The sequence below is a fragment of the Nymphaea colorata genome, chromosome 14 (genome assembly GCF_008831285.2).
Source record: "Nymphaea colorata isolate Beijing-Zhang1983 chromosome 14, ASM883128v2, whole genome shotgun sequence".
NCBI lineage: Eukaryota > Viridiplantae > Streptophyta > Magnoliopsida > Nymphaeales > Nymphaeaceae > Nymphaea > Nymphaea colorata.
In genome coordinates, this window is record NC_045151.1 from 12,532,972 (window position 1) to 12,549,441 (window position 16,470).

The window sequence follows — 16,470 nt, forward strand, 5'->3', positions numbered from 1 at the left end:
TTCATATAATGCAAACTGTACGTGTACCGTCCCCAAAATTTAATCTCTTTATATATATATATATATATATATATATATATATATATATATATATATATATAACTTCAGCAAATCAGTGACTTATGAAAAGCATATCATTATCATCAATTGGTAAGTTTCTCAAGTTTTTATAGCAAAAGGAAGAACAAATACGGGGTTTACAAACTAAATCTTCACTAGTTCTCAGCCTCAACATATCAAGCTCTTAATCTAATGTAAAGAATAATTCATGATGTTAACTGGTACTCAACAAAATTTTGGAAGTAGGTTAAGATCAATCATCGAACATAATTTGGAAAATTATAAGAAAGTTTCTGATTTATTACATCCAATATTTATAACATAAATAAGAAGTGGATCATAGACAAAGGCAAGAGGAAAGGTCGCATAACAAATGAACCATTATGATTTTCTTTTTCAATAATTTTATATTTCAAGAGATTAATTTTACAATCTTCTGCTTTTTCCATCAGCAGCTCTTTGAGGACTCGCACTGGTCCTTGTCTACCAACAACAGGATTGAGATTACACGGGATTTCATTGTCGAGATCTGAAAATAAATTTGAAGCTTTTTTAATATAGATGAGCTCTTACTGATTCTGAGCGACAACACTGGATTGAAACATACAACCATTAGGAGTTTCAAATACCTTTCATCAATGAGGAGGCCAAAAAAAATAAAGAACTGTTTCAAATCTTGCCATTTCCTCCAGTTTGTACCCTTTCCCGTGCAAAATATTTCTTACTCTTGCCCTGTAAAATTGTAGATTCTTTTTGGCTGCTTGAGCTGAGTGCTTCTTTTTTTAATTGTTTCTCTTCTCAGAATGTATATTATGGAGCCTCACCATCGAAACATAAGCAAGATGGTTACATCTAAGCTGGACACTGGAATGCAACCAGTTCGATCGGCTCGTTGACGGGGCAGGCTTGGTTAAACTCATTTGACTAATGGCCCAAAAATGGACCCAGTCAGTTTGGACTTGTGTGTGTGTGAAATGATTGGACTCAGTCCTAAAATAGGATTGGACTTTCAGGTTCCTTTCCCTCCATACAATCCAGCAATTTTAAGGTGAAGAAGATGGTTCTGAAAACTACAAATGAAAAAGAAAACTGATGAGACAAAGATTAAAAAGAGGTTGGAAAACCAATCCCAAAATGAGACTGATTCCATGAAGGTTTAAGAAAGACCAATGAAGTGGCTAGCCTGGCGGTTTGGGCAGGTCAAGGTGAGCTCAAAATGTTGACTCAGTTACATAGACACACTGCATTTGCACTTGTGTTGGTGGTTCAAATAGCCGTCCGCCCACCTCCTGTTTTCATTCTGATTCAAGTTGGTGCCTCTGTAAAGGGTGAAGAGAGCTACAGCCATGCGTTGCTAACAATAGAACTTCTGGCGAGGGGCAGCTGAAGATGCTTTGCATTGCAGCGGCTGTAGTTACGTTCGTATTTTCCATTCAATTTTTTAATCAATGAAACTCGTTTCGATAATTCTTCTAATGAAAGCAGATTAAATCCTGCTAATATTCATAATTTGGACAGCTTTTTGTATGGCTCAACAACGTGATTACAGTAACAGTATAGTGCATTGCTTATCAAGAATATTTTTCTGCATCCAGTTACCGCTCCAGGAACGATCAAGAAACCTGTGGCACTTGATATGCTAGATATAAGAAAGATACAAGACAACATAATGATAGAGTAAAAATACATTCAATACGCACAATGTCGAAGAAAATAGAGAAAATGATTATCAAAATGCGGTGTTGCCGACTCCTGACCGGGTTTACAACATTTTAGGCAAGTTCCTCGTCATCATTGAAAGAGTTCTGAAACGAGTGGGAGTAGCGTAACGGCAGCCTCTTCAGCAGAAGACACAGAAAAGTGGATAGAAAACGACTTAAATACATTGCCGATTCCATTATGACGCTACATTCTTGTAGAGAAGTCCTTCATATGGTCAAACGAGATGTACTTGGAAAAAACATAGAAAGATGCATCTCAAGGGCAGATATACGTTCAAAATTTTGGCAGTTTCAACCAACAATTTAGTGAAAAAAAGGAAAATCAATGGCCGAGAAAATATATTGGTTTGCTGAATCGGACAAGGAGCTAGGAGTCACGTCTTCTTTTTCAATTGCAGACAAAAAGCTTGTTTCCCCTTCATGGAAGATCAACCAATCAAAGTAATTGCCATTTATCTATTTATAAGGTCTCAGCTCAGAAGGGTGTACAACTACTTTTACTGCTAGCCAAGAACCTTTAATCATCTCTTTTTCGTTTTTCCCCATGGCCCTGGTCAGAGTGCTGCCTTCGATCTGAATGACGATCATAATTTTTTTCACGGCGACCATCTTGACCACGATCATAATATTGGCCGTGATTATGATCTCTGTTTTCTCTTCTCCTACTTCTGTCATCATTTTCATCCCTCCTGTCAAGTCCACGTTTGCTTTCTCTACTTCTTTTCCTTTCATCATCTTTCTCTCTTCCTTCCTTGTGACCCTCGCTATCCCGAGCTCTATCTTCATCGTGGTCATGGTATCTGCCATGACTACGTGCATGGTCTTCATGATTGCGGTATCTTCTTTCTTCCCTACCATTCCTCCCATCTCTGCCATCCCCTGTTCTATCATGGTGGTAGTCAGCAAGCCTCTTTTGCTCCCTGTCTGAATGCTTCTCTGTGCTGTATCTGCTAGATTCCCCGACTCTTTGGCTTCCATCTGCTTTAGCAGCATGACTGGTGCCTCTATCACTCCCTCGGTTACTGGCATCTCTGCTTTCACGGCTACCAACATCATCCTTGTTATGCCTGCGTCCAGTCACAGGTCGGTCCATCCTATCTTCAATATGGTCCGATGCCCTGTCCTCCTTCCTTCTATCTGAGCTTCCTTTAGCCTTCTGCTCGCTTTGGCGTGCCTCATGTGGCTTCTCACTTTCCAAAGCATCATCATCAAAGATCATCTCATAACTGAACAAAGTAGCACACATGTGAACACAACGTTAATCAAAACTGTCACATGAACATAAGAAATTACTCGCCTTTTTGTTTGATTCCCACGCTGTGTGTTGCTGTCCTTTAGAACATATTTTTGAGGTGCTGGTGTGCTACCTGAACCCTCAGTGCAGTCCTTCGCAAAATGGTCAATGGCACCACATTTGAAACAGCCTTTACCTATTGATAAAAGTACAAATTAGAAAAGAAATGTTTGTGTACTTGTCTCTCCAGTGAAAAAAATAAAAAAACTCGCAACATAAAAACGGTACGCCAATCTTGAGAGACTAAAATTGATGTTTTCAAACGAAGCTACTGGAACTATTTTTCAAGTCGACCAAGCAACCCTGATCTATCCATATTCAATGACAAAATAAATTCAGATTCACAAGTACCCAAATAATTATCAGCAGGTCAATTTCATTATTCAGTCAAGAAGGTACACCAGGATAGGCCATAATGGGGGTGCAGACAATTCAAACCCAGGCTGATCCAACTTTTACCAGATTCAACTGTGTCTGATCTTCCTCATTTGGATCTGGACTTGAATTTTTGCAAGCAAAACCATATGCAGCAGGGATAAGATCTGAACCTTACATATCATTGAGCTGCATCCTTATCGGGTATCAGACAGGTTCAGATTTGGTCAACTAGACTGCATACCAAGTCCTAGTCTGATTAGGATTTGGATTCATTACCAGATCTGACTAAATGGATCCGGTTTTGGATCAGTAATCAAGATATTGGCAACCGATGGACATCCACACATAAAGGCCAAACAGCATGTAACATTCACCTCTTGATGTGTTTCATCTCCACAGTCTAGTACCATGCTCCCAGAACTACGAAACATGCTGCTACATAAGCACTAGGTGAGACGTGATGGTTCATTCCAAAATATTTCTTTTTCATGCAACTTCAACGACATTTATTCTCACCATTACCACAAACAACACCAACATTGCAAAAATTTTGTAAACACAAAGCAACAATCCTTATGAAAAGTCTATCTTTTGACATTACAGTTTGAAACCATCTTCCTACTTGAGCTATAAACCATTTTGTCAATTTATAAATGTTAGACAAACAACATGTTAGTACAGTAAGATTGCTATACTCCTGATGTGAATGCAAAGCTTGCAGCCGTGAGTGTGTGAGTGTGTGTGCGTGTGTGTGTGTGTGTGTGAGAGAGAGAGAGAGGACATATTGTTAAGACAAAGTTCCTCTAAATAACGTAAACACCTTTGCAAGGAGAAATGTGTTTAAGAACTACCTCAAATTCAGGAAATCATGATTCAGAATTATTGCAGAAGAATTTTTTTTTATTTATATAAAAATAATAATAAAGGAAAACAGGTTGCATACAGGATTGACATATCTCAATCGTTCATGAAGTATTGGAAATTCATCTACAACATGGAACTTCTCTGTTTACACCTCTACAGAACTCATCATAGTTGCAATTTATATTCATGATGGTTTTTCAGATAATGCATCACATCAACAGCCATCTGAAGTATTTCATTTATAACTGCCGCTATTCACATTCTAAAATAATTTCTTACAAAGTTTCGTGTGATTTTTTCTTTCTGAAGCATATCTAGTCCAACTTTCTTCAACTTCCAGTTCATTTGTGAGTTTTCAACTTTACAAGCAAAACAACAAAACTGCTATTAGTTAGAGAAAAAAACTGGTACGGTATATAAATCCTTCAATTCAAGCATATGAATTATGAAAATAAAAGAGCATAAAAACGGGTAATATGCAGCATAAGGAGGAAACATTGCAAGGTGGAGGTTCAGAAAATGATAAATTTTGAATCATAATCTCAATGCTGTGAGGCAAGGGTTCCAATATTTATCACCTTCACTCCTTTTTCCACCACGTCTATACTGCCTCCATAGTTTAGAGACACTCTGGCTGAAATCAACATGAATCCTTCTGTCGTCGATTAAGACATTATCCATCTGCAGCCTCGAAACAGTTAAAAATAAGTGTCTAAAATGACTAGCAACACAGGCCATATGAGTGCACATTTAAATTTTTACAAGGACTTAAACAGGGAATGTAGAAGCAAGATTGCATCGTAAACAGGGAATGTAGAAAATCCACATTCCACACCAAATGCACTCTCGGGATGGAGGACCTTTTTCACACTATCAGCCATTCAACTCTGGAACATTTTGTACTAAGTAGAACAATCTACAGAAAGCTGGAAGAGTAATTTAGGTCCACCCTTATTTCATAAGCACAAATTGTAGTAAAACGCAGTGACTCGGGACTCGACTCTTCCATTCTCGGCTTGTGACTCAGCTGGACAACTCTGTGACTTGGGCAGGGTGTTGATAAATATTTTCTTTTAAAAGAAAAAAAAACAGTATATAAGTATATAACAATATAACTTACATTTCTTTGCAATATAAAACCATGTTAATTCGGTCAAACTGCCCAAACAACTACAGAACACCAATAATAAAAAATCATGATGGGTATAGAATAAGCACACCATAGGTCCATAGTAAACATACAAAATCAGCCATACAAAAATCAAGTTCATTCATGACATTTAAACACACCAATACAGGAAGAACACATTTAGGAAAAACAAAGGAAAGAACAAAAAACTGCCCGGAAAGAAGAGGAGAGAGCTGGAAAAGAGAGAGAGAGCAAGTGATGGGAAAGTACTATGAGAGAGAGAGAGAGAGAGATGCCAAAAAGGTGGACAGATGTCAGATGGCCAGTGACATGATCAGAAAAAAGAAAAAACGATGGAACAAGGAAATAGAAAAGAAGTACCTTCAAAAACATCGGTTCCGTGTTGATACTGACAACTTGCAGGAATCACAACTCCTGCAGGTGCAGCTGCCGGAATGTGGTTTCCGGACAGCTACAACAGGTAATGGCCAACGACTGGTGCGGGTTTTTCATTTTTCAAACCTCACTGATGAAACAGAGCATCGATGAAAGTGAAACAGACCAAAACCCGATGGTTTGTAATACATATATAGCCCTGTATTTCAATAAAGCCATTTTCCTTTTCTGTTTTTCAATCCTGCCATTGAACACAACCCGCTGTGTTTAACACTACTCATCACTTGTGTTGACAACGAAACTCACTGAGTCAACCGACTTGCGGACAGAGTCATGCAGAGTCTTGGACAAGAACAACTCTCCCTACGGGTTGACCCAGTAGAGAGACAAGTTAAGCCGAAGTCAACAAGCTGACTCAGTGAGTTTTTAAACACTGAGAAAATCCCATGCCTTTTGACTTGCTCCCCTGACCTTCCAAAGAAAGACCCTTTATATTGGCTTCTAATATCTTAGTTGTCATAATAGGCTTTACCATACTGAGCCTAATGCAATCATGTCTGGTTAGGGACTGCTCAAATTATTTGAATTATTTCTTAGATAATGACTATTGGATGATTGAATATATTGCCCTCAGTTGATGGAATCTGGGGAAGTTTGTGATTAATTTTATGCCATTGCAAGATGAATGTGTGGTCGTGCAAAAGTTTATTTAACTGAATAACGGTTCCATCTCCAATATTGCATGTATCAGGTAAAACAAGCATTCAACATTTTCTGAATCCTAATAAGACCAGGTTCAAAGCAACATCTTGCATGTTTTGATATTATAGATGTAAATCAGTATTGCTAGACTCTGAGGCGCTGACCCCATTGTAAATATTTTACAGTATGGCCACCACAAGACTTGTGCTCTGTCCTGAGAACCAAGTCTTGACATAACCAATATTTTGAAAAGAAAAAGAGTCAGCAAAGTCACCTGACTCAAGTGATACTAGCGACTCAACCAGTCAATGAGTTCTTTATATATATCATTCTGTTACTAAGCTTATAAATATATCAATGTATTGTATCCATCATGTGAACAGATTTGATATTGCTTTTTGTAATTTAACAAGTTTAATACCACATTTTATAATCTTAAAAACTTTCATGCTGTATATCAATTTTAATGCATAAATGATACATCTGTGTAGGCAGGACAAATTTATGTTTACAAAATCGTTTTCCTTTAACATATGCCCAGGGTTACACAGAAGTAACGTGATTTTACCTGGTTGATCAGTTGGTGAGTGTCAAGTCCAAATGCTAGAAGCTAGGCCTAACAAGACCTGAAAGGCTGAAACAATGCAGTACAATTGGCAACCATATTCACTAAATGGGCCAGGCTCCAATTAAGGCCAGGTTTGGCCTGTTCTATTTCTATCCCTACATTTGTCAACCTTGTCATAGGTAAGGCTGGGCAACGGGCCGGGTACATAGCCCGATCGGACCCAGGTTCGGGCTGGAAAAAGCATACCGGGGCGGCCCAGGCTGGCTCGATGGGGCCCAATTTGGCCCGATATGTTTTTTTAATATTATTTTTATTTTTTATAATGATATTATGATATATATTTTATTACGATTAATTATATTCATGTATTATTTTATATTTATAAATATATTTTTTATGTTAACCGGGGCGGGCCCAAGCTTGGGTTTCGGGTGTTGGGCCGAGCTTGGGCTGCAGTTACGAGCTGTGGCCTAGCCCGATGCCCAAGCTTAGTCATAGGCAACAAAATGGTTAAAGAAGACAAAAGAAAATCTCTTACCTGGAGAAAAGGGCCCTGCTCAAAGACTGAAACTAAGAATATCGAAAGGAAACATGTCTCCCATGAGCATGCATGCACAGTGCATGGAAGCATATCATGTATAAGGGCTGCAACTTCCGTTTAGTACTCAGGATTTACCATGCAAAGCAAAAGCATACATGAAAGCTGCACTACTTTAGTGTTATTAGTGGTGATCCTCAACACTAAATTGGTAAACTAAGGTTCACACCCATGGCTGCCATCCATTATTTGGCCCATTCTTGTCCACAAGCAAGAATAGCATTCCTTGTCATTTACACATTAAAACATAATCCAAGTTGAAAAGTTCAACAGCCTTTTAACATATAGAATAAGCTTTACACCTTCAGTCTTTAGACAACATGACCACAAATAACAGAAGAGAGAGAGAGAGAGAGAGAGGAAAGTAGTGTTTGGCAAATAACCTAAGCATAATGTAACTAAAGATCGTAATAATTTACCTTGAAATATGCAGCTTCACAAGCCTCTTGAGTTTCAAATTCTGCAAATATACATAATCACAGGCATTCACATATGCATTGTTGCTGGAAGGCACTCAGAAAGAAAAAAGGGAAAAACAACAAGCTCCACCACATACAATTGGTAATATGAAAGACCTCAGGCATGTGGACTTTTCACCAGAGTTCTGGTATTAAGACAAAACATTGACATGAAGATATTCTTACACAGTTTTCTTTTAGAAAAACTTAAGTATGGTCAGGGATAAACAGAGTATGATATGATTCTTAAGCCCATATTCAGTAATCAAGAAAAGGGAGGAATAAAAATCAAAGAAACCAACCAAGTCAATATGCAGTTTCTGGTTAGATAATGTTCAAATATCTAGTCAGTACTAAGTTAGCAAAACAATAGCTGTTACAAACATCACATGAGTAGACAAATCAGACTCATAGACATTAAAAAATTAAACAGCTAAACCAAGGTAAATGATGCACCATGTATTATGTGATATTTCAATGTACAATCATGTCAACAATTAAAGTTTTATATCATATCTATAAGACTATAACTTAGTCTTCGAAACCTAGACAAGTTAGTGGACTAGTCCGACTAGTTGGTTGAGTCGGTTATTAACCAACTTGTGCTTCAAACAGCAACTAGTCTGCCAGACTCGCTAATTAGACAGCCCAGTCATTGGTCAGCTGACTAATCCTTGACCTATAATATGCATGTGCATTCTTTGTACACTGTATTTACTTCCATACAAACATATGCATCCATAGTCAATCGACTAGAAGAAGTCAGATCAACTAGTCCCCACTAGTCCTTAGGGTCTTGAACCATCACCTTTGACTATGATTAAACAACAGACTAGACTTTAACAGGATTCCATCAGTTAGATATGGATGGTGAATTATGTGCCCCAGTGAAAGGCAATTAAAACGGCCACACATTCTGGTATAGTGAGTGCATTTTTTCAGACGGAGTCTGCTTCTATCAATAAGCAAATTGTTTCATGTTATGCACATAAATTCTTTAACACTGATGTACGACACTATATCCTTGTCTGTTTGACCAATAAATGTGTGTGTGTGTGAGAGAGAGAGAGAGAAAGAGAGAGAGAGAGATGCCTACTGAATTCATGAAATTTCTAAACAATTTTTCACAAGCCTAAACCATGAAAACATTCATGATGGTCCGCCTGCTAAAAGATCTATTTGACCAATAGAGATGTCTATGTGGAGAGAGATAGAGAGAGAGAGAATGTGTCTATGCTGCAAAAGAATAAGATGCACATAGACTGGCTTTGGCAAAAAGGCACTTAATTGTTTTCAAGAAATACCATATCACATAAATCAACATGACTAGCAGTGAAAAATAAACAAGCTGATTCCTGTTTATAACGAGGACCAGACACACATATACTGAAATGTAAAACAGCACTAGATTACCATAAAGAGGACCTTGGTTTAAACACGTTATAGATGACACTCACCAATAAAAGCATAACATAGGCTGTCACCAGTTTTATAATCACGGATTATGTCAGCCCTGCATGGGGAATGACCACAAAGTTGTGAATGGATAGGAAGCATAGGTTCAGCAGATAGAACAGAAGATTTCATCTGTATTCAGCACTTACGATGTTACTTTCCCAAAACGCGAGAAGATAATCTCAAGATCCTCATCCTGCAGTTTCCCATATTCAATTGTAAACAGGTATGTATTCAACTTCAACTGCAGAAAAAACTAGCAGAGGTCTAACAAAAAAAAAGGGATTGATCATGTAAAGCATCACAGACCATAATGCTATTGTATCAACAATTTCGATTTTCACTAAATGTAACACAAACTTTCTGAACATCAGACACACAGAACTTGGAGTGAACTAATTTTATACTCACTTGTGTAACAGGGTTAAGTTTGCAGACAAACAACACATTTTCTGGGGGCTTTATTTCAGCATCAGGAATATCTCCTATCTGTTAGGTTTACAAACTAACGTCAAGATCTCCAGCTTCTTTCCCCTTGCAATAAAGGAACAAGATTTTCACTATGCCAGAATCCACAAATATCTGAGTCATACCATTTCAAGGACAACTGCATGAGAATGAGCTTCCTTTTCACGCATAGATTCCTCGAGCTGTTCAGGGTCCATTGTCTCATCTAAAGGCACCCAGTCATCCTCTAGACGTACATCATCAATCTGTAATACTCAGTCCAAGAAAGGGATGAATTACTATACAAGAACTTCAGGAAGTGCAGACAAGTAATATGACATAGTAGTACTCATAACTCGTAAGTTTTATTATCGAGCAGGTATTACATCACATACAAGGAAAGCTTCATCTGTGTCCTATGCCCGCAAGAAACAAGCTCCTGCTAAGGGAATTAAAGCCAATCTTCACAAGTCTTGGCAATGTTTTTTCCTTGGCCAGCAGCAACACCCTCGTCGCTTGGACTTATATTTGCTTAATCGAGTTGGTTGAAAATTATGACTTTTCATGCAACTCAAGAACAACAAAAAGAATGTCTTTCAAATAACATGATTTCCAAAAGAAAAAAAAAAAAGAAAGAGAAAGAGATATTTGAGCTTCTGCTCTTTGTGCATCCAGTTGACCTCTTTTCTAGATCATGCACTTCATGAGCTGCTGCAAGCCTGCAATGGCACTATAGTGCATTACACAATGCTAATGTACCATCCATCTTTTGCACAATGAGTTTACACTATGATCAATGTCTTAACCATACAACTATATTGAAGACCTAAGTTGCGAGAGAAATGCATGAAAAGCCAGTGAAAGTCACAAGACATCTATTGCATATAGGCAATCGCTTGCACTAACAGATCAAAGATCTTCTAGAAACATGAATTTTCAACAGCGACACTACGCCAGGTGCTAGACTAGCTGAATTCAGCAATATGATCTTTACCTCATCAGGAGGCTTCCCTTCGGGGGAGGCCTGAGGAATTAGTTCAGCTAACTGAGGAGGATCATCAAATGGGTCATCCAGTATATATGTGTGTTTGACTCTGTTGTCCACAATGAAACAAAAATCAAGAGAGATACATGAAAAGAGTCTTTAAAATATCCACATGAATAAAAAAAAATATGAAAACAAACCGAATGTTTTTGAACGGCCTGCTGCTTTCATCAACAAATGCCTCATTTATTCTTGTCAAAGTATCAAAACCTTCTGCTACTTCTCCAAAAACCTGAAAAGAACAAACCAGCAGGAATATAAGTGTTAGAAACAATGAAGATCACAGAAAACAAAAAAAGAGAATCATAAACGTGATCATTAAGAAAACTTACAGTGTGCTTTCCATCAAGGTAGTCAAGGTTATCACGCAATGTAAAATAGAACTGCATATAGAAGGATTACCAAGTCAATAAAAGAAGAAAAGCAGGATTAGCACTATTTCACAAACTATTACTTGTTATTTATGGTCCTCAGAAATTAGCAGCACCGACCACGTCAGAAATTATTAGTTTAGTGGACAAGAGGTAGCCAGCTCCAGCTAGTATAATCAATCAAGGAGGGAGCTAATTCACATGGATACTGGTATGGGCATGGAGGAGCGGGTGTGGACATAGAAATTTTAAAATTTATGGCTATAGGCATACAACAAAGTATAGATACATGTATATATATGTATGTGCAAACTTTCACAAAAAATATGCAAAACTAATACGTAACAGGTGAGGCAAAACAGTTAAAAAATACATTTTAGATAATTAATATGAAAAAATAACATGCAAAACTTCAAATTAATAAGTAAAGTTCAAAAAATAATATGTTTTTTCAAAAGCCATTCCAATTGTGTCGCTGTGTCCATGTCCACATGTTTGCATGCTGAGCCGGGTATGGCAGCAATTTTGCCGGATCTGTATCACTTAAGACCAAGCAATTCATAACCCTTCAACATATTTCCAATTGATTGGCCTTTACATCAAGAAAATTGACTTAAAGAGGTGTAACGCCTCCCATTTTTCTTTTAACAATGGCATCACTCTATTTCCAGCCAGATAGACTCAAGTCGTCATCAGAAGCATGTTCCAAAAGCACTAACTGCATTGTCCTATTATCATATATCCTCTTGTTGAAAAATTCAAGTTCCAGGATTGTGCAGTTAATGGAATGTTAGTGTCAAGTCCTTTCCAACTCCCTCAAATAAATAGAAGGTCGTAAGACTCGTAACATTATCTGCACACACAATCAAAGAAGGGCCCCACTGTCCAAGTAGTAGTTCACCTAATGAGGAATTGCTGTGGGAATAATGAGAGAAAAAAAAATGGAGATGTCAACTAGATATATGAGAAATGCAACAGAAGACAACAAAAGTGAATATAATGGCTGCCATGTGGGTCCCAAAGGAATTTTTCGTAGACTGTACATCAAGTATTTAGGTTCTTTACTGACATTGAGCCAGCATGACATCATTTTGTTTGTGCATACATAAAAGGCTATTGATATGTTTAAAGCAAATGGTGGATCAACAAAAAGTCCATTTACAGGAGCACAACAAATGAAAGTCAAGGCAATTTATCCCAACATAGGAAGCCCATTCAGTAGAAAGAAGAATGCCACCAGGCTAAACCACATCTAATTATTCATACAGATGCTGACCACACATTAACATTAATACACCAGTGGAACAAAAATACATTATCCGTAGGGACAATCAGAAGACCTGAGAAGCATTGAGATTTTCCCCAGCACTTGCCATAGAAACTGTTCCTTTCTTGGAATGCTTTAAATCAGGATGAATTTCATCACCAAAAAATCGAGCTTGTTCACCATAAAGGAATCTGCAGATCAAATGTGGAATAATCAAACATACAGCTAAACCCAACCAATCCATGGGAAAGAGAGAAGTTTTCTTTCAGCAAGCTGATGTGACATCAACTTCACATCAATAAACATTCATAGTTTCTAGCCTATGCCTACAAGTGGTTACTCATGTCAATTTTGATACAGAGCCAGTTGCATTGGTTTTTCAATGGTCAGAGTCCAAAAGCCTGATATATATTAAAATGTTTCAGAGATATCTTCCCTTCCAGATTAGCCAGACTTAAACGAAAATTCAGATATTTTTCCTTACTTGTAAATGGAATCACCTCCAGTGCCTTTTCCTGATGGATCACCAGTTTGAGCAGTAAAATCCTTCTGGACTGTGTGGAAAAGGCAACCATTGTAGTATTTGATCCTGCGTTGACCAGACGAGAAGTTAAAAATTCTGGTGAAAAGGATCATTGGGTCCTTCATTAACTATTGTTACAAAAACTTCCAATATTCTGACAAAACTAAGTAACTGGAACTTCTAGAATTTTTGAGAACTGATATGAAACCTAGGAACTTCCAGAAAAGATTAGCATTTCTGGATCTATGCGTAAAAGACGTGCTTGCACCCTGTAATGCAGCAACAATTGCAAAAAAATGATGGCATACAGTAAAATTGCATTTCAGGAAAACAGGATTACATTTAAAAAAACATGAGAAATGTAGATATTGGATGAGCTCCCTATTACAAAGAACTACTTTACCATCTAAAAGTCCCCAAAAGATAACATATTGTCTCATTGTTCCACAATAGTTTCACACCCATCTGCATGACATATCAATGCAATCTAGTGACTCATTCACATGACACCGTAGAATTTAGGCCCCCATAGGAGGCACTATAGCTTCTCAAAGGGAGTTCAGTATCTATCTCTAAATGTATTGCCCTACTTAGGTAGCAAACTTCAAATTGATCTTAGGCTTGTGAGCTATCTACTCAACATGACTTGATGGGCCTTCTCCATTATCTTATACAACTGTACCATGACGATTAACTGACTTTCACTTACAACCAAACACTACATGCAGGATTCTTGATATAACTATAACATGCATGCTATTATGATTCTTGCTGCATCTGACTTACAGAAAGTTCTACTTTCAGGTCCATAAAACTCATAATGGAATTGCAAAACTGGACCCAAACAGAGTATGGGTTTGCCAAACCCACAGACATAAATCACTGGTAGCCCTTATCCCAGAAACAGAATTTTCATGCTCCAAGGAACGGAGGGTCTTTTTTGTAATGCATAATTTGGTAAAAACAATTCATAGTTTGATCATTTGAAATACTTATGTGTTTACTTCTGTCTAAAGAAGCAATTTCACTAACATAAAAAGGTCTATGCATTGTCATAGATATCATTATACAGAGAGGTTTTTCTCAGGTATGGTAAAGTTTAAAGTCTAGGAAAAATCTCAGCAAATTTCAAAAATTTAGAAAACAAATTTAAAAGTAAATAAAATACGAACAAAAGAATCCAGTAATAAAAAATGTGAAAAAACAACGGAAAATGTAAAAAAATGTGTTTAAAATGTGTTTTTCTTTAACAAGGCAGGTTTTCTTTCAGTTTTTTTTTCTTGAATTTCGAGTGACCTATTTTTTGAAGCGCATAAACAAATGGGTTTTATGTGACAACGGGTCTAGGTCATGGCCAACACCATCTTGAAGTTCCGAAGCTCATACTAGCTTGTTATTCCAATGGGAGTCAGTTCCACCCTTAGTTCCTTTTGTCTGATTTTCCCATGGACCACGAAACCAATGTCTAACCACCTGTCCGTTCAAAATCTTCAAGTTCATCCACAACCTTAAAGATGCACATCTAAAAGTACAGTTCCAATTACAGATGTTTAACCACTTTTTCTAGAGAACTTATATTTGCAGCCAGCAAGCTTCATCAAGTGATGACTTGGTGACCCCAAGACCAACTACAACACAACCCAGCAAGTGGCAACACCTTGATCTTGCAGGTGGGACTTACGATCTCTTGTGTAGATAGCAACCTTCTGTGGTGTCAACACATGGAAGAGCACAGAAGTTTAGGAGTTCAAACTCATGGTGCTCAACCTAGGAGGCCACAACGTCAAGGTCGGGCAAACAAAGTGAGTCTTGCGTAACAAGGCATCCTCAAGCAAAAGAATGGCTCAACCAGGCAACTTAAGTCATCATCCCGCCCAGCATCAGTGTAGTAGAGACGGGAGTGTTATCAGTCATCTTCAAAAACAAGCTGGAGATTGGAGCATGAAAGCAAAACATTTGAAAACTTAATATACACATAATGGTCATCGAGTTCATTCTTCCCCCACCCCTCCAAACCTCAGTAAGAAGATCAAAATAACAACAACCCACATGAGCATAACGATACCCAGATAGAGAGAGAAAGAGTGAGTACTTGCAAAGTTTGAGGAAGTTCTTGGTGGTCAAAGGGCAGCGATCCGTGAACAGATCGACAACGATATCTCCCAAGCTCGTCACCACCAGCACCGACATCTATCCTTCTTCCTCGATTCCTCTTTTCTTCCACTTTCCGTTTGTTATGGAACAAAAGGCGCTAGGGCAGGGGTACACGTCCTCTCGGTGGTCGCCTCGACCCGTTATGGCGATACAGATCAGCGGACCAACAGTCGCTTTCCTCTTTGGCCTGGACAGGAGAGCCAAGTGACACGAGGAAGGAAAAGACGAAGCGCGTCGACCGTCTGTGTGAACTTCTCTTCTCGAGATAAATCCTCCGTATCTTATTCTTGCCCAATAAGCCCGTTTGCAGCGGGAAGCAAATGCGGGAACGACGGAACACGCACAGTCCTGTTACCACGCCAACGACCACAAAGGCACAAATGCTTTGCTTTCTTCCGTTGCGCCGGAGGACGACTGACGAGCTTTATGCGGCTTCAGTTCCAGACTTGGTTGTACAGCGAGCCGGTGCCCGCCGGGATGAAAGCTCGGAAAATTGAGCTCGAGCCAGGTTGGACTTGGACCTGAATCGGGATCAATATCAAGTAGAACTGATTCAACTTGATAAAAATATTATTATTAATTTTTTAATTGTATTTTTAATACTTATATGATATTATTGTCAGATCTAATAATACTACTGGTAATAAATTCTTATCTCACGCTTATAAAAAAAATTATACGCAAATATGGCGTTTTAAGTGTTTTATTTTTTCTCTTGAGCATGTGAACTTTCTGAATTTATGTGGCAAAACTTGGCTAAAAACATTATTTCGAAAAGATATTCATTTTTAGCACACCAAGCATTTAATTTAGTTTGCAAGTTGAAAAAACAACTTGCAACTAACTAAGGGGAGCGCCTAACTAGGTTAATTTTGATCCTATATATATATATATATATACTCGGTATGATATATTTATATATTTTAATTTTTAAATCAATTTAAAGTATCCAATTCATTTTGTAAAATTTAAAAATGAAAAAATTAGGGCCAGAGATATACCAGTGATTACGTATTAGCGGAGAGCACCAAAAATCTCCA

At 37.9% G+C, this 16,470-nt stretch overlaps 1 protein-coding gene across 3 annotated transcripts in view; it reads right to left on the minus strand.

Annotated features, from left to right (window-relative positions):
* Nucleotides 1-1,921: 1,921 nt before the first annotated feature.
* Nucleotides 1,922-16,470, minus strand: part of LOC116267588 (peptidyl-prolyl cis-trans isomerase CYP59-like) — a 34,998-nt gene continuing 20,449 nt past the window's right edge. The window contains exons 1-14 of one of the 3 annotated variants that reach the window (XM_031649413.2): nucleotides 15,369-15,891; nucleotides 13,238-13,342; nucleotides 12,827-12,944; nucleotides 11,448-11,498; nucleotides 11,256-11,347; nucleotides 11,065-11,164; nucleotides 10,217-10,336; nucleotides 10,035-10,112; nucleotides 9,773-9,867; nucleotides 9,626-9,681; nucleotides 8,130-8,170; nucleotides 4,896-4,998; nucleotides 3,079-3,211; nucleotides 1,922-3,007 (exon numbers count right to left, since the gene is read on the minus strand). In XM_031649413.2, coding sequence (XP_031505273.1) covers nucleotides 2,299-3,007; nucleotides 3,079-3,211; nucleotides 4,896-4,998; nucleotides 8,130-8,170; nucleotides 9,626-9,681; nucleotides 9,773-9,867; nucleotides 10,035-10,112; nucleotides 10,217-10,336; nucleotides 11,065-11,164; nucleotides 11,256-11,347; nucleotides 11,448-11,498; nucleotides 12,827-12,944; nucleotides 13,238-13,342; nucleotides 15,369-15,466 — 1,899 coding nt within the window. In that variant the 5' untranslated portion in view covers nucleotides 15,467-15,891 and the 3' untranslated portion in view covers nucleotides 1,922-2,298. Of the gene's footprint in view, nucleotides 3,008-3,078; nucleotides 3,212-4,895; nucleotides 4,999-8,129; nucleotides 8,171-9,625; nucleotides 9,682-9,772; nucleotides 9,868-10,034; nucleotides 10,113-10,216; nucleotides 10,337-11,064; nucleotides 11,165-11,255; nucleotides 11,348-11,447; nucleotides 11,499-12,826; nucleotides 12,945-13,237; nucleotides 13,343-15,368; nucleotides 15,892-16,470 lie in introns of those variants that run through there. The other 2 variants (XM_031649414.2, XM_050075209.1) reach the window with 2 other exon arrangements.